Here is a 17,874-nt window from a genome sequence, read left to right as displayed (position 1 = left end):
GTTGGTTAGCATCTTTGTAACTCTGACCTCTCGGATATATAAGGGAGGTCAGGGACCCCTCTCAAAACAGAACATCATTAGGTCATTCTACATCAAAGGAAATACAAACCATACAGGACGTAGGGTGTTACGCTCCGTGCGGCCCGAACCTGTCTAAGTCTTGTGTTCCTTGCACCTTCGAGTTCCTGATCTCGGCGTCGCCTCACCCAAAACTTACCACCTTGGGCATATCCCTCGGTGGGCAGCCGGTTAAACACCGACAGCTGGCGCGCCAGGTAGGGGAGCGCGTCGAAGATCCATCGGCGAGCTCGATGGCATCGTTCAAATTCATCAGGTCAGTTCCCTCTCAGGGCACGACATTCGTTTTTGGTTCATGGGTCTGCGTCGCAGATGGTGCGGGCAGTTTCCGGCGATTCCTCGTCGACATGAAGCCAAAAACCCCCGTTGCGGATCTCCGCAGCGACGTCGACAAGTTCGTCGATGGGCTCGACAACTTGCCGCTCCACACTTCCGCAACACAGATCGAGATGGAGTCCGCTCCAGCCTCGACTTCTTCTGGTGTTGCGGCAATTCCCCCTGGTTTGGACTCGTTCCAATCTAGGGATCTGCATAACCGATCTCAACTCGGCTTGTGCGAATCGGCCACTGACCTTCAGGAGGCCAACGCCTCTGGGTCCCTCTCCATGTTAGAGAAGGACCTGGACTTGCTACTCCAGGTCGGAAAGCTTGAAGCCACCGCGTGTCGGGGGGCTTCGGGTTGTTCCGGTACCGGTGATTTGGTGGTCACCTCTCTGTCGGTCAGCACTTTAAAGAAGATGGGTCTGGATTTCAAGGATATGCTGGTTCCCAGCAAGTCCCCCTTCTACGGCATCATCCCAGGTAATGCGGCGCACCCGCTTGGTACGGTGGTCCTCCCAGTCACCTTCGGCACGCGGGAGAATTATCGTACTGAATTCATCAAGTTCGAAGTGGCTACTTTTGACTCTTCTTACCATGCAATACTGGGTCGATCGGCACTTGCCAAGTTCATGGCAGTGCCGCATTATGTCTATCTGCTTCTTAAGATGCCAGGACTCGGTGGAGTGCTCACCCTCCACGGCGACTTGAAGAAGTCGTACGACTGCAATCAGGAGGCGATCCAGTACGCTTCGACTACTCGCGTGCCAGATGCTTCGGGAGAAGTACTCGCGGCCGCGCAGCAGCTCTCCCAGACCGGGCTGGAGATTCCTTCCAAGAAGGCCAACAAGTCGAGCATCCAGTCGACTGATGATGTGGCCCTCAAGACGATCCAGCTCCAGGAGGGAGATTCATCCAAGACCGCCATCATCGGTGCGGGCTTGGGTGACAAATAGGAACTCGCGCTCGTCAGCTTTCTTCGGGCTAACCGAGATATATTCGCATGGAAACCAGCAGATATGCCAGGGGTGCCCAGGGAGTTGATCGAGCATGCTTTGAATGTACACCCGAAGGCCACGTCTAAGAAGCAACGCCTGCGGAGGTTTGCCCATGACAAGCGTGAGGCCATTAAACGGGAGATCGCTAAACTTCTCGCGGCTGGATTCATTAAAGAAGTAATCCATCCAGAGCGGGTAGCGAATCCCGTCCTTGTAAAGAAAAAGAACAATGAATGGAGAATGTGTGTCAACTACACCGATCTCAACAAGCATTACCCAAAAGATCATTTTGGGCTGCCGCGCATTGACCAAGTCGTCGATTCGACGGCTGGATGTGTCCTTCTTTGTTTTCTTGATTGTTACTCAGGGTATCATCAGATTGCGCTCAAGGAGGAGGACCAAATCAAGACTGCATTCATCACGCCGTACGGGACTTACGCCTACAAAACAATGTTCTTCGGGTTGAAGAATGCAGGAGCAACATATCAGCGTGCGATCCAGATGTGTTTCGCGGATCAGCCGCACCGGAATGTTGAGGCCTATGTGGATGACGTGGTCGTCAAGACCAGGGATTCCGATAACTTGATCGTAGATTTGGAGGAAACATTTAGCAGTCTACGCAGATATCGGTGGAAACTCAATCCCACCAAGTGCGTTTTTGGAGTACCTTCAGGGAAATTGCTCGGGTTCATCGTCAGCAACCGGGGCATCGAAGCCAACCCTGTAAAGATCACCGCCATTACTGATATGGAGGCTCCGGCCACAATCAAGGATGTGCAGAACCTGACAGGTTGTATGGCGGCCCTGAATAGGTTCATCTCCCGACTCGGGGAGAGAGGACTACCTTTCTTCAAGCTCCTAAAATGCCAAGACAAGTTTCAATGGACGGAGGAGGCCGAGCGGGCTCCACAAGACTTGAAAATTCACCTCCAGTCGCCTCCGATCCTTACAGCTCTGCTACCGGAAGAGGATCTACTACTCTACATCGCGGCGACAACCCACGTTGTCAGCAGTGCTATTGTAGTCGAGCGAGGCGAAGAACGCCATGCGTTTGGAGTGCAGAGGCCTGTCTACTTCGTCAGCGAGGTCCTCTCCGAATCAAAGGTACGGTACCCAGCTGTTCAAAAGCTCTTATATGCAATTCTAATTACATCAAGAAAGTTGCGCCATTACTTCGACGAGTACAAGATCACTGTGATTACGGATTTCCCGCTGGCAGATATTCTCCATAATCAAGATGCCACGGGACGCATATCTAAGTGGGCAGTGGAACTGGGGGCTTTGTCAATCGACTTCAAGCCACGCACTGCAATCAAGTTACAGGCTCTAGTCGACTTCATGGCTGAATGGAGGGAGAATCAAGTCCCAACCCCAGTGGACAAGCCAGAGCACTGGACCATATATTTTGATGGGTCCCTCAAGCTCGACGGCGGGGGCGCTGGTGTTTTGCTGATCTCCCCACGTGGCGAACAACTGAAGTACGTCCTTCAGATCCTATGGAAGGTATCCAATAATGAAGCCGAGTATGAAGCCTTGCTTCACGGGCTTCGTTTGGCGATATCACTAGGGATCAAGCGACTACTCGTATATGGCGATTCTCTTCTTGTTGTTCAGCAGGTCAATAAGGAATGAGACTGCAACAAGGAGACAATGGATGCATACGTACAGGAAGTGCGCAAGCTGGAAAGCAAGTTTTCCGGCTTGGAGGTTCACCATGTGTTACGGGAGCACAATGTTGGTGCAGATATCCTGTCCAAGTTGGGGTTAACGCGCGCTCAAGTCCCGCCGGGGGTTTTCGTCCAGGAGCTCGATCAGCCATCCATCAAGCCTTCTCCACAGGTAACCATCGACTCGGGTTCCCAACAACCCGATCGAGAGGTTATGGTGCTGGGGGAGGACTGGCGAGCGGCCTTTATCGACTTCATTCAAGACCAACAGCTACCAGCGGGAATTGACACCAAGAGTGCAGAAGCGGTACGCGTCTTGCGAAGAAGCAAGGCTTCGCCCTGGTCAACGGCAAGCTCTACCGGCGTGGCACTCGGTCAGGAGTTCTCATGAAGTGCGTCATGAAGGAAGATGGTTACGACATACTGCGGGAGATCCACGAAGGCGTCTGCGGTACCCATGCGGCTTCAAGAACGCTGGTTGGGAAAGCATACAGGGCCGGCTTCTGGTGGCCCACTGCAGTCACCGACGCGGAGGATCTCGTGCGCAGATGCCAAAATTGTTAATTCTTCGGCAAACAGACGCATGTCCCAGCTCATAGCCTCATCACCATACCGCCATCCTGGCCTTTTGCCTGTTGGAGCCTTGACATGATCGGGCCCTTCACGACGGCACCAGGCGGCTTCACCCATGTTCTGGTGGCTATCGACAAGTTTACTAAGTGGATCGAGTACAAGCCGATAGCCAAGCTCACGCCAGACCGGGTCATCGACTTCATCTCAGATATTATGCATCGTTTTGGCTTCCCCAACTCCATCATCACGGACTTGGGGTCAAACTTCACGGCGAACCAGTTCTGGGAGTTCTGCGAGAACGCTTGCATTGAAGTTAAATATGTCTCGGTTGCACACCCCAGGGCTAACGGACAAGTCGAAAGGGCGAACGGCTTGATCATTGACGGCCTCAAGAAGAGACTTTATGATGAAAGCAGCAAGAAGGGAGGCAAATGGGTGCATGAGTTGCCACATGTCGTCTGGGGGCTTCGGACTCAGCCGTCCAAAGCCACAGGACAAACACCCTTTTTCCTCGTGTATGGATCCGAAGCTATTCTACCAGCCGATATCATGTGGAAGTCTCCAAGGGTCGAAATGTACAGTGAAGGCGAGGCGGACGAGGCGCGGCAGCTAGAGCTCGATTCTGTGGAAGAAGCTCGCTGTACCGCCCTTGTTCAGTCAGCCCGGTACCTGCAGGGGATCCGGCGATACCATGATCGCAACATCAGGGAGCGGTCATTCAGCGTCGGTGATTTGGTCTTGCACCATATTCAGGACGAGTCCGGCCTCCACAAGCTCAATTCAAGTTGGGAGGGCCCATTCGTCATCAAGCAGGTCACAAGGCCAGGGTCTTATCGACTACAATTCCCCGAGGGTCGCGAAGTCCCAAACTCCTAGAACGTTCAGAACTTGCGCAAGTTCTACCCTTAAGTCGAGGCCCGGTAATCGCTAATTCCCCGGGGGCTCAGAAGATCTCCTTTTCCCGAATCACTCTGGAGGCCATGAGCCACACGACTCGGGTTGTACATGCCTTCTTACTTCCACGATGGCCAGTGTCACGTGCAAACATATATATATCGACTTCTTGTCGCGCATGACGCGGGGGCTACGGCCACGGTCATCCCCCTTCGACTTTCGTTTCCCACAGAGCCCTCGGCTCCGGCTAACTCCTCGGCATATCGAGTTCCGCCGCGACCTTCGATGGTCGCACGTGACAGCAGTCGCACTTTTTCCAACACAGTCGATCCGCTCGACTGGCTTACACCTAGTACGTTGGAAAGGCTCGCATAAAGAGCCACATCGACTACATCCTGAGTGGCTGCACTCAGAACAGTCTTGTTTTTGCCAGAAGGAATGGCAAGCTCGCGGCGCAGCCCGCACTCGCTCTTTGCAAGCTTGGTCCGTCCGTCCGGGTCTTCTCCAGCTTACGGAGCACGCTCGCAGCAGGAACGACTTTCGACTACACCCCGGCCGCCGCACTCGGGACAGTCTTATTTTTAAGCCCTACGCACGGCAACCCCGCGACGATGCTCGCGTTCTTTCCTAACAAGTTTAGACCCGCTCGATCGAGTTGTGGCTATTCTGTTAGACGAATACTAGCTGCCCTTCGGGTCGTTGCACCCAGGGAGGCGTCTACTACTTGAGTCTCGTAAGCCTAGATCCCAATTCAGCTAAGACACTCAAACAAGTAGAGATGTCGAGTAAAGCATTTACATAAGAGAATGATTAATTGTTTCATACACCCTAATCCTGCAGTACACTGTGTACAATTTGCTCCGCTAGAGGTTGGGCCTCTTGCAAGTACTCTTCGAATCGCTCGTCTGTGCAGTTCGCCGCCATCCCTTGCGCAAAGATGCTCAGGACTTTACATAGGCGAGGGCATTACTCACGCATGCAACTGGAGCTTCAGATAGGAACTTCAGCATTTTCTTCGGGGCCTCGCGGAGTCGCTCCAGCAGGGGCCGCGGGCCTGCTTCGCCTTCTTCCGGCGGATCCACCATGTCCACCAGCTCCTGGGCGGCTCCCCGGAGGTCCTCCAGCTCCTGGTGCTGCTGCTCGTTCTTCTCGCCCAGCGCTTTGACTTGCTGAAGGCAGTCGACGAACTGACGTTCAGTGTCGCCGATCACCTTCTGCAGCCTTTCGACATCATCTGTACGTCGATACAGCATATTCTTCACGTCAGTAAGCAGCTCCTCTTTGCATTTTGTTATTTTCCTAAGCTCTGTGGTAAGGGCACTTCAGCATCTAAAGGGAGTTACTGAGGAAAAGTACTCGAGGGAAGTGCGGGCCTACCTTGGTGCGCCTTCTTCTCTGCCTTGAGCTGCTCCTGGTATTCTTTGGTCTAATTACATCATTTGTATCATCACTTTGATCTCCCCTTAACGTGTCATTGTTTAGCCTGTATGCCACGATTTTTGGACCCTTATCTCCAATTTTGTGGGATTTGGATTCAAGGCTCGGGGGCTGCGGGGTACGTGGCATTGACTACTTATTTTTCAAATTTCTTTGAAGGATAAGGAGGATTACAGATTAATGGGACCCTCAGCCTGATTCTCCGATTCAACCTAAGGCTCGGGGGCAACTCCATATGGAGTGCGATTTTTAAATCGCACACCATAACAAAAATTCGGGGCATGAGCACCTCATAGCTTCGATGCAGCCAGGCAAGTACTCGAAGAAGGACTTCAAGACGAAGCTTTGGAAGAAGTCGAAGACTGCTTCGAAAGTACTCGATAAGCCTGCAGTACTCAGCTACGAAGAGCTCGGTGGCTTGTCAGACCCGGGGCCACCGGGCTGGGCACGTTACGAAGTTTAAGAGATTAAGCACGTCTTATCTCTTATTCATTTTGTTTATCTCTTGTTTATCCCGTTTAAATAGGAGATAGAGCTAACCAACACGGAGAGGATCTACTCGAGATGTGTTCTGGTGTGATCCCTCGACGGGAGTTGGTTAGCATCTTTGTAACTCTGACCTCTCAGATATATAAGGGAGGTCAGGAACCCCTATCAAAACAGAAGATCATTAGGTCATTCTACATCAAAGGCAATACAAACCATACAGGACGTAGGGTGTTACGCTCCGTGCGGCCCGAACCTATCTAAGTCTTGTGTTCCTTGCACCTTCGAGTTCCTGATCTCGGCGTCTCCTCATCCAAAACTTACCACCTTGGGCATATCCCTCGGTGGGCAGCCGGTTAAACACCGACAGCCGCCACCCACCAACTCCGATCAAGTGACGGAGCCGCCCTCCCAGTCGTCCCAGTCCGGCACACCGAATGGACCACCGTGTGCAGAAGCTCCCATCGACCATGCATGCTGAGTATAGCCCTGAGAGTACGGAGCAGCTGGCGTCGAACCCGACGTGAGAGACGTTCCTGGAGCATAGGTGCGAAACGTCTGAGGCTCCATTCTTGCAGGAGGAGGTCCCATTGCCGTCGAGTGCATGACTATGAAAACAAACAAAATTAGTCGTGTAAATCAAAGTTGATCGAAATGGCAATTATAAGGACTTACAGCTGGAACTAGCGGCAGTACCGCTGGACGCTGTGTGCGGTGCTGCAGGGGTCGACGGGCCAGCTGTATACACGTGGGCAGACGCATGAGACGAACTGGAGGCCCCCACGTCGTCTCTGCCACGACACGTCAGTGCACGTAACGCTCGCGTCAAGTTGTCTTGAATCTTACGAAAGTTGTCTTTGTACCGTGCGTCCGGTACACGTACTCCATGTTCTAGCAAGGTGATCTAAGATGTAGCTTCGACCTCCGCGCAGTTGATCAGATCGATCTGCATACTAAAAACTCCTTAAAATATAACTACCCTAAGAAATATTCCTAAAAACTATTGAAAATACTAAAAACTATTGAAAATACTAAAAACTATTTATAATAGAACTACCCTAACAAATATTTCTAAAAGCTATTGAAAATACTAAAAACTATTCAAAACATAACTACCCTAAGAAATATATCTGAAAACTATTGAAATTATAAAACTATTCAAAATATAACTAGCCTAAAAAATATATCTAAAAACTATTGAAAATACTAAAAACTATTTAAAATAGAACTACCCTAATAAATATTTCTAAAAGCTGTTGAAAATACTGAAAACTATTCAAAATATAACTACCCTAACAAATATTCGTAAAAACAATTGATAATTATACGACTATAATAAGAATATACCTCCAAACCGACGTGTGAACAGGGCTTCGCCGCTTCCTCTCCTCTCTTCCTCTCCTCCCTTTCTTATTTTGTTAATTTTTGCTGAATATTATGAGAATTAGGGGTGGGTGGGGGGCTTAAATAGTGGGGGGGGAGGATGACGTCCCGCCCGTTGGGAGGGCGGGATGCCTCTCGAGGGAACCTCCCACCCGTTGGGAGGGCGGGATGCCCCTCGGGAGACCTCCCGCGCGTTAAACGGGCGGGATGCCGCGTCAGGGGTCTCTTTGCGAATAAGAAAAATTTTCTTTCGCGAAGAGACCCCTCCCGGGGGCCTGGGAAATATTTTTCGACCTCCCGCCCGTTGGATGGGCGGGAGGTCTCTGGCCCCACGCCTCCCGCCCGTTGATCGGGCGGGAGACCCCCATTTTTCAAATTTTTTCAAACCGGCACCCTTTTTCGAATTTAAATTTTTTTAACCTTTTTTTAAAAAAACTCCCCCCGGCCCCCCCCCCCCCCATGTGGGCGGTGGGCCGATGCACACACACAGAAAGTGAACACTAGGCCATGGTCTATAAGCAGTGCACAGGAGTCAGCCCACGTAAGCTAAGACCTGCTGTGCTCTGATGACCCCCTGTATTGCATTGCATTGCATTCATCTAATCTAATGCAGCGGACATACACAAAAGCATATATGAATGGAACAATCAGCTAATTGTATTGTACTGCCACGCAACATACCATACGACTATTATGTGTGTGGTAACCAACCAACCCAACATATCCTCAAATCGTAGGTATTATTATTATTATTATTATTATTATTATTATTATTATTATTATTATTATTATTATTATTAATAATAATAATAATAATAATAATAATAATAATTAATAATAATAATAATAATAATATATTGGACATTAGCCCTTTATCAAACAGGTATAATAACTTCATGCCTGTTAACTACTCGCACTATTATTTTCACACCTATTATTACTATTGCTTTTTCTGCAATGATACTTAGTATATTCATATATATTCTTGTGGTATGCTAGCATAGCTTGAAGAGAGCTGGCTGGGGCCCTACGTACCTGATGTCGGGTGAGTGGTTAACTTGTTAACGCAGCATAGCCTAAGCGTGCCACCCTCCAAGTCTCCAACATCCACATCTTCTATTTCAGCTCCCCCAAAGCAGGTCTCTTTTAATTATTAGCAGGTTACAAAGTCACTCTCAACCTTCTGGCCCATGATGATTCTCTCCATTCATCTTATAATCATATATGCAATCATCATTTTGTCTGAATTTTTTTAAGTCTGGTACCTACTTAATTATACCTTGAGAGGAAAACACGGTGATGACCTTCCGTCTTCATTGACTCAATTGGAGTAAAGAAATTTATGGAAAAACATTACTTAATTGGAGTAAAACTCGCACAGCACACGAATCGTACCACTAAAAACACAACTAAAGAAATTTACAGCTTTCGTATCAGCAATCTACTAGCGTTGCTGACTACTTTTGGGGCCAGCTAAGGTCTAATTCATTTGCACTAGCTATGCCGTAGAACCCTTAGTTAGAACAATGACTAGCCTCTACGGTAGAGTGCATGAACAGGCTGTTCTAGGTACACAGTAGTTGGCTTATTGGCCAGCATGAGAAAATTGTACCTAACCTTGCACCGAATAAAAGGAAAATCCACAAAGACAATGTCTTCTCTTGCTTTAAGCACTAGTATACTTACTTCTTCGTGCTGTGTCTAACTGCAGTACCACTCACATTTTTGCATGATTAGTTGTTGTACCGCTAATCTAACAATCATTCCATTTGGAAAAATGGAGGATACCCTGCTGAGGTCAGTTTAGTAAATGTACCTGACACGAAAAGAGTGTCAATGCACCGACTACATTCATGCCTTGCACAGTTAAGAAAGCAGGAGAAATTTTATTCCCCTGATTGTCTCCGTCAGCAACCACCGCATACCAGTTCTGGAAAAAGAAATAGCAGCACACCATCCTTTCCTGCTGCCTCTTCCTCCTTTCATTCTTATACCCTCACCCAACGCAAAGCAATGGAGAACGTACAGCTTGTTGTTAGCATCATTGTCATTGCAGTTGCAGAACCAGAGGGAGGGGGAGGAGGACGAGGACGAAGCAAAGGAAAGGAAGGCAAGGAGGAATCGCCGGAGGTGGCAGAATCATGGATTGCTGCATCTGCAGCCCAATGGCCACCATGTACAGGCTTCCGAGGAATTCTGTCTGTGCTCCTTGCCATGAAGGTGCCAAGGCCATCATCGGCTTCCTGAACAAGGATGAGGAGCAAGAAGATGGTGGCCATGGTTCAGTCAACTCCCACGCGCCATCGAAGCTTAACAGCTCGAACAAGGTAAGAGCTCCTAACCTAACTTGTTCCTTATGGTTTCAGATGTTTCTTATCTCCAGTGAATAGGCCCGTCCGCTAAGAATCTCGATTGATTTCAGAAAGGCTAGAATTGCAAATATGAATTTTAGCATTGGATTTCACCCTTTGTTCGTTGTACAATGTGATGGTTCACTGACGTTCGGTTTGATAGCACTGTTTGCCTCCTAGCAGGACGATATATATGCTTAATTTGAAAGGTTTTCTAAAATTGACGCGGATGTCAATGGATGCTTAAAGTTTGTTTCAGCAACAGTTTAGCCTCTGCTGCTATGCAATGCATAATATATTCTCCTTGATGATCACACTCTACTTTTGTTGCGTTTGGAACAGCGTCGATCCTTGAGAGTTGAAAGAACAGCTTCTGCAATTTGTGCTCGATCCATGTTTAAGTAGTGGCTAGTGTCAGTAAGGCCAGAGGTGCTAGAAATTGAAGGGATTTACTGACAGAATTCACTTTTTTTTTTTGATTGAATGCAGGGAATGAGAGATGCATGGGAGCAGGTGAAGGAGATGAGAGACAGGGCGGAGGAGACCAACCAGCGAGCCGCCTTCCTTGAACACGGCTTCGCGCTGGCGTGGAAGGAGGGAATCCACACCGACATCGTCGTGAAACCTGGCACTGGGGCCCCAATTCCAGCCCACAAAGCCATCCTGGTAAGTGGGTCGGGTCGGGTCTTTTAGCCTGCTGATGGGCCTCCACTCATAAAGTTCCAGTTGAGCCCAACTCGGATCAATTTTTCACATCTGGTGGAACGGAATGCACGCCACGCAGGCCGCGAGGTCGGAGGTATTCCGGCACATGCTGTCCGCCGACGAGCACTGCAAGGCCCCCGCCGCCGACTCCTTCTCCCTCCCTGAGCTCTCCCACGACGAGCTCTCCCTCCTCCTCGCCTTCCTCTACACCGGCGCCCTCGACCAGGACCTGCCGGAGCGCCACCTGCACGCGCTTCTCGTCGCCGCCGACAAGTACGACATCCCGTTCCTGCGGCGGGCCTGCGAGGCGAGGCTGGCGGCGCGCGTGGAGCCCCGGAACGTTCTGCGGACGCTGGAGGTGGCCGATCTGAGCTCAAGCGCGGTGCTCAGGGAGCGCGCCATGGGCACCGTGCTGGAGCACGCCGAGCAGGTGGTGTTCTCGCCAGAGTACGAAGGCTTCGCCGTCAGGAACGCGGCGCTGTGCGTGGAGATCACCCGGGCGCTGCTGAACAAGATGTCGACGACGACAACTAAATCGATCGGATCCCCATCATGCATAGATCAGGATGTAAACAGAGCCCTTGCTTAGTTTTGACTTTCCATGCATTGCAACGCACAGGTGAGGTGACCACATAACTGATGATGGAAAAATTCACATTCGTTTGCTTGTCCCTTAGTTACCTTCTTTTATTTGGATAGAAAATGCTATTACAAAGTAACAAGACCACTTGAAGTAGCTAGTAGCGTCCGTTGTGAAATTAACCATGCTGAGGAACGACAGAAAACTATATTTTTAACTTGACGAATTATTCCTTGGCCAAGCAGCTTGCGCTCCAAGGACAAATAATGGCAAAGTTCAGGTTTATTCTTTCATGCTCTTCTGTATGCAATGCAACCGATAAGCAATCTGTTACTCATCGCCATCATCGTTCATGCATTTGCTGATGGCCTGCAACACCGCTTGGCGAACCTTTTGCTCATCCACGCTTCCACTTCCTCCACCCTGCTGCTGGCCCTGACCTGATCCGAGCGCCTGGAGGCGGAAGGCGGTGTCGTCGGCGCAGGAGACGTCGGCGTCCAGGACGTCGAGGCCGAGGTCCTCAAAAGCCTCCAGGACGGACACCAGCAGCCCAGGCCGGGTCCTCTCCATCGACACGTTGATCCGGAATCCTCTCCTGCAGCTATTGTTGCTGTTATCCAGATCCACTGATGAGACGCTCACCTGCTTAAACACAATACATCATGTGCATGCATGGATCAACGAACCGAGATGATTCACTTCACTTAATGTGAACGCTTATATATAAATTGTGTGCAATATAATTGCCTCTGCAATTAACGACAAGCAGAAATGTAACGTATATATGTGCGTACTGTTGCAGCTGCCATGGCGCTGCCAGAACTACTGGAGCTGCTACTGTCAGTGTCAGCTGCCGATGAAGCAGCGGCTGCTTCTTCAACCTTGTCCTTGAGCTCCTTGATGTATTTCGACGCATCTACCAGGATTGACGTCTTGTTTGCCTGCATTGCTCACAGAAAAACACATCGATCGAGTTTCCAGCAGCGAACTGACGAAACTGAATCTTTCCTAGCTAGTACGTCTTTCTCCACTTGTAATTAGATGGCCAGAAATATAGTGCTCAGTAGAAATTACCGCATTCGACTTTGTAACGGAGCGCAGAAGCTGGAGTTTCTTCTCCTTTCCTGACATATATATCTCCCTAACATCCCCAGAGCATAGTAGGTCTGCAATGAGGATGTCAGGAAGGAAGCTCCTCAGGTTAGTTATATATATACAAGGACGGGTAAGTTGCAGACAGATATGATCGAGATCTCATCTCCCTTATTTTTCCCTTTCTCGAAGATCAGTAGACGGCACTGTATGCGCTGAGTACTGATCGATCGATCATTGGGGTGCACATGACATGCACAGTGGATCGGATGCTCCTAAGACAAAGGATCGACTATTATTGTTGATTACATACATGGTTTTACAGTAGTCGTTTTCTTTCTTTCTGTGTGGACCGTGCATGGTTGCGTCAACACGGTTTCATTCACAATCATGCATCCGAGACATGCACTAAACCAAATATGTGGAGCTTTGAATATGGCCGAGGATCGGAGGAGCTTTCAGGCACCCAAAAAGGTAATCAAGGAATTGACATCAAGCAACTACATTATTTGGGGAGGGTTTAAGATCGAAGAGAGAGACACGGAGAGATGGATAGAAAGATAGATTGATGCTTGCATTGCGTGGTGACGCAAACAAGCGCGCGTGTGTCTTGTTTGAAAGGCAGTTACGCCAATTTCTGTTCAAAAGGCAGTTACGCCAAAAACTACAATTTCTCTAATCATTCCAAGAGCCTGCTTGTGTTCTTGTGTGCTTTAATTTGTTTGTTGCATGGCGGCTACATGATAAGAAGCATAATACAACAAGCTCTCGTGGGGGCGTGAGCTGTACGTGCCTCCAAACAGCCTGCCTGCCATAGCCATGGATGGATGGATGGATGTCTCGTACGTGCCTCCCTCTTCCATAGCCATAGAGACTTGCATCCATGGCATCGCTAGCTCCCTTGTATCGTATCGCATCACATCTCGTGGTTCAAATTTTCTGTTATATTTGTTGTCGTGCTCTATTATTATTATTATTATATACTGCAAGGATTTTGCCCCGCATGGGACATTTCCAAACAAATTTGAGCGCACGGAATTTGTATTTGTTCCGATATTATCGACAGCAAGGCACGCTGGGTGTTTGGTCTAGTGGTATGATTCTCGCTTCGGGTGCGAGAGGTCGCGAGTTCGATTCTCGCAACACCCCACGCATCCTTTTTCATGTGTTTTCTTCTTCTGTTATAGCAGAACTTTTCTTTTCACGTTTTATCATGTTTTCTCCTCTGTTGCTGTTGCAGCAGAATTTCTTCTCACGTTATTGTCATGTTCTTCTCTCTGTTCTGCCGCAACAGGTTTTCTTAAGAAACAACAAGGGCAGGAGCAACAGAATTTCCTTTTGTTTTCCACCAAGACTGGAAGCTTTCAAAACACATTCCTAATGATCAACTGAGGTCTATCAAAAGAGTGCAAATCTGCGGAGAACAAGCCCAACTGCCACATATTCCTTCGGTTGGCTACTCAACAAGTAGCGGATTCCCTAAGATCTCACTCAATCTTTGTGCCTACATACTACGATCCCTATATGGCACACATTCTACTTGCTACATCTAATGTTACAACAACCTATCTACTCCAAGATGGCATCTCTCACTTGATCACACCGGTAGCCTGCTCTAATCAATCAGCAGCAGAGTCGGCAGAATCGCTGCGTTCCATTCTTCTCTGCAACAAATCCCACACCTTTTCTTCAGAACCAATTTGAGTGGTCGAAATCTCTAAGCTTCCTGAAATGCTTCTCCACATCCTGTCTCGACTTTGCCCACTCCTCTCTTTGGATGACTGTGGTGGCATCGTCCCTTTTAGTCTGTTACAGACATACAGTGATGATATCATTAGCCACCCAAAATTACTATTGGAGCCCACTTCAACGAAACAGAAGGCTAGATATCAGAAGCAAGCAGACTACCTTGTCGATTATTCTAAAAGACTCCCCTCCATCACGTATCAGTAGCAGGTCGTTTCGCCTATCTCTTTTCTTTCCTTCAGGAACGCTAACCTGTTAAACATGGATGGATATCAGTGACCTAAGTAGATACTTCCTTTATTTATTTGTTTATTTTTGATACTTGGTGTCATGTACAAGTATCTCAAAAATCATTAAACAGAGGGAGAATTACTCCAAAATTCTTCAGAACACACCTCGTGGAACCCAAATATATCAAAAGAAGTATTGTTTGAATAGTATATACCGAACTAGATACAGAATATCTTACCACAACTTTCGCTCTTGTGATTGACCTTGTTTTCGAGTCAATAACATATATCTCCTCAAAATCAAGGAAAAAGTCTGGGTCATCAGCGCGCCTGTTTCTGTAGTGTTTGGTTAAGAAAACCTGCAATACGAAACAACATGAGACATATATTCTGAATATGAAATTCACAACGCCACAAGCACAAATTCTTACTGTATCATAACATGGAGAAGCAATGTACCAGTGTCAAACTATGCTGTACATAAACAATACGAATAAATCTTTAATACGTGTTAAGTATTAACAACAGCCACGCTTCACATTCCAGGGTAGAATCAAGTTAAAAGTTAAAGCTGACCACATAGAAGCTCACTGATCAAGGGTAAGCAAAGTAGGATAGTACATAATCCTAGGCGGACATCTCTAATTCAACTGATCTGGACAATCTGGAAGACTGGAATGACCAGGATCCAGGCTCTTCAGAAACAAAGATATTCTGGGGAAGTGCGTTCTCAGTATGGTTCAATGCTGGGCCACCCACCAATATGCTGCTATCCCCTAATCTTAGTCTGTAATACATCTTGTTTCTCTGCTGTAACAGCGTGTTAGTCCCTCATAGCACTCTGATTGTAAATTTTCTGTTGTAAGAGGTCACCATCTATACTTTCTACTAATATTGCTAATTAACACATAAAAGCACATGGCTGCCTTTTGTAGAGGTAAAAAACTGAAACCTATGCACTATACTGTTCATCTATTCCTATTTTAGGATATTCAATATTTGGACCATTAGGACAAGAGACGAGCTATACATTCAAAAAATAAGCTGGTACATGAGAAATAGAACCACCGCAGAGTGCTTCATAAGATGCTAAATATGGTAGTAGCTTACACATAAGGGCTAAATATCAAGTCCACCATGGCTTTTGGCAGAAAGAAGCACAATAGGGGTGGCAGGGGGGGGGGGGGGAAACTAAAGAGAGCAGATGAAATTGCCAGCATACCTTCATGATTTCCCTCTCAGTCTTGTACAGGGGATCACGCAAATGCTCAACTGGTGGTTCAGTCACGTTGTAACGGCCGAAACCTTTCTTCGTGCACCTCACGTACTAAATGCAACAAGGAAACCAACAGTTAGTTACACGTCAGGCCAGTTCAGATTCAGCAGAAATACCAAATGACTGAAACTTTCAGTGGCACCTTCTGTGGCATCGGGGCAAGAACCCTCGGAATGGAGTAGATATCAGTGTCTGGCGGCGTGACATACATCTGGTGCACAGGAAATGCCATGTTCAGCAAAATGAGCACCAGGCAATTGACTCAAGAGACTCGTATCTATGATCATGTAAATTTGGATAGCATCGCCAGACACGTGTTCGAATTTCGATGAAATGAAATGCATCAGGGAAAAATTGATGAAATGCCGCAGGCAATTGTCACAGAACGCACTAGTCAGCAGTAGTAATGACTAATGAGGGAATGGATGGAGACCTTACCTCTCTGAAGTCGAAGACGTCGTCGTCGGGGTCGGGCACCTTCCGGATAAGGAAGTCGCAGTGGAGCAGCCTGATCTTGCGGAACTCGTCCTCGTCGACGGCGTAGTCGACGACGGTGTCGGAGGCGGAGTCCTGCGTGGAGACGAAGCTGTCGGCGGCCACCATGGCGATGTCCCCCTCCTCCCCGGGCAGCGAAGATGGCGGCGGCGGCGGCTTGACGGGGGCGAGGAGGCGGTCGTAGTCGACGTCGTAGTCCTGCTCGTTGTCGACGTCGTCGTCGTCGCCGACGCCGTCCGCGTCGTCGGCGTCGAAGTCGCCGAAGTCGTCGTCCATGTCGTCGTCGCCGTAGGCTGCTGTGACATTGCGGCGGCGGCGCGGGAGGGGGACGAGGGGGGCGGCCGGACTGGTGCGCAGGGAGAGGAGAGGATGGGGCAGCGCGTTAGGCTTGGGGTTGGCGGGGAAGTGGCGGTGGCGGTGGCGGTGTGGATAGGGGCGGGAGGAGACGAGGAGGAGCGGAGTGGTGGCCGCCATCGCCATGTGCAGTGCCCGAGCCTCTCCTCCTCTTTTGGTCGCGGCCCATGAGGAGGAGGAGGAGGAAGAGGACATACCATGCAAGGCCCACCAAGGAGTCTCGCTCCAGCCCGCTAGGCCCCAAACGCAACGAACTATTCAGGCAGCTTTCTAAACCTGCTTCTGCTTTGCTTTCAGAATGCTTTGCTTTCAGAAAGCAGAAGTTAAATCAAATGGATTCAGTTTTTGTGTAGCTATTTTGAAAAGCTGATTTCTATAGTAAAAATTTAAAAGCAGGTTGTACCCTGTTTTTGCAGTTTTTTCAAATTTATGAAAACTACACACCTACTATTGGTTACATATATACCATTTCAATTATTTTTTATATATAAGAAAATAAAGATTTTCATATATAGAAAAATAAAAATAATAAATAATAAAAAAGTTAACTCCAAATATTTTCATATTTATATAAAAATAAAGATTTAAAGGAAAAATAATTTGATCATCACAAAGAAATATTGTATACTGTCAATTTGCATAAAGACAATATATAATTTTTTCACAGTCGACAACTCACAGCAGTTTGAAACAAACGACTTTCAGCTTTTTCACAGCAGATATCTGACAGCAGCTTTTTCACAGCAGATATCTGACAGCAGCTTTTTCACATCTCACAGCTGAACCAAACGCAACCTCTCATTCGCCTCCTCAACTATTTCCCCCAAAGCCAGGAGAACACTGCTGATTTAATTTTAGAAACATACATAACTGAACATCGAATAATTACGGTATATAAATAATTATATATTATACTCTTGAGAACATGGCATGCCAACTCAACCAAGCTCTTCGCGGAGCTGAATCCTGTGATGCTCACGCTTCTAAGGTTCTGATGCTGCAGTTCTTGCATCTGCCTCCGATCCCCAAAATCGAAACATTCTTCATGTTGTATGGCTGGCGTACCTGTGATACAGAAGGACAGGTACATCACTGTACGTGATCGATGCATTCTTTAACATTGTATAAAGCCCTAATATAATATGGTTCTGAATTCATAGTCATGCTGATAGCGCATGCTGAATTCATAGTCATGCTGAACATATGCATGT

General features: G+C 48.1%; 3 protein-coding genes and 1 non-coding gene across 5 annotated transcripts; 2 read left to right on the top strand and 2 right to left on the bottom strand.

The window, feature by feature from the left end:
* Positions 1-9,609: 9,609 nt before the first annotated feature.
* Positions 9,610-11,833, top strand: LOC112902781 (BTB/POZ domain-containing protein At1g01640-like). 2 transcript variants are annotated; one of them, XM_025971955.1, is made up of 4 exons: positions 9,610-10,161; positions 10,675-10,851; positions 10,970-11,509; positions 11,716-11,833. In XM_025971955.1, the coding sequence occupies exons 1-3, from the start codon at positions 9,976-9,978 to the stop codon at positions 11,477-11,479; spliced, it is 873 nt and encodes a 290-aa protein (XP_025827740.1). In that variant the 5' UTR covers positions 9,610-9,975; the 3' UTR covers positions 11,480-11,509; positions 11,716-11,833. The 2 variants fall into 2 exon arrangements, with proteins under 2 accessions (XP_025827740.1, XP_025827739.1); XM_025971954.1 differs by lacking the exon at positions 11,716-11,833 and having other exon boundaries at positions 10,970-11,566.
* On the bottom strand, positions 11,552-12,700 carry LOC112902782 (transcription factor SCREAM2-like). The gene is made up of 3 exons (XM_025971956.1): positions 12,545-12,700; positions 12,265-12,411; positions 11,552-12,112 (listed from the first exon to the last, which is right to left on the bottom strand). The coding sequence occupies exons 1-3, from the start codon at positions 12,599-12,601 to the stop codon at positions 11,801-11,803; spliced, it is 516 nt and encodes a 171-aa protein (XP_025827741.1). The 5' UTR covers positions 12,602-12,700; the 3' UTR covers positions 11,552-11,800.
* A 939-nt stretch (positions 12,701-13,639) lies between these two features.
* Positions 13,640-13,711, top strand: TRNAP-CGG. The gene has a single exon. It is a non-coding gene; the product is annotated as a tRNA-Pro (tRNA).
* A 213-nt stretch (positions 13,712-13,924) lies between these two features.
* Positions 13,925-16,816, bottom strand: LOC112902731. The gene is made up of 6 exons (XM_025971895.1): positions 16,253-16,816; positions 15,957-16,025; positions 15,761-15,865; positions 14,778-14,897; positions 14,471-14,560; positions 13,925-14,368 (listed from the first exon to the last, which is right to left on the bottom strand). The coding sequence occupies exons 1-6, from the start codon at positions 16,787-16,789 to the stop codon at positions 14,252-14,254; spliced, it is 1,038 nt and encodes a 345-aa protein (XP_025827680.1). The 5' UTR covers positions 16,790-16,816; the 3' UTR covers positions 13,925-14,251.
* Positions 16,817-17,874: the final 1,058 nt, after the last annotated feature.

This window comes from Panicum hallii, chromosome 8 (assembly GCF_002211085.1).
Source record: "Panicum hallii strain FIL2 chromosome 8, PHallii_v3.1, whole genome shotgun sequence".
Classification (NCBI taxonomy): domain Eukaryota; kingdom Viridiplantae; phylum Streptophyta; class Magnoliopsida; order Poales; family Poaceae; genus Panicum; species Panicum hallii.
This window is presented reverse-complemented; position numbering and strand designations above follow the sequence as displayed.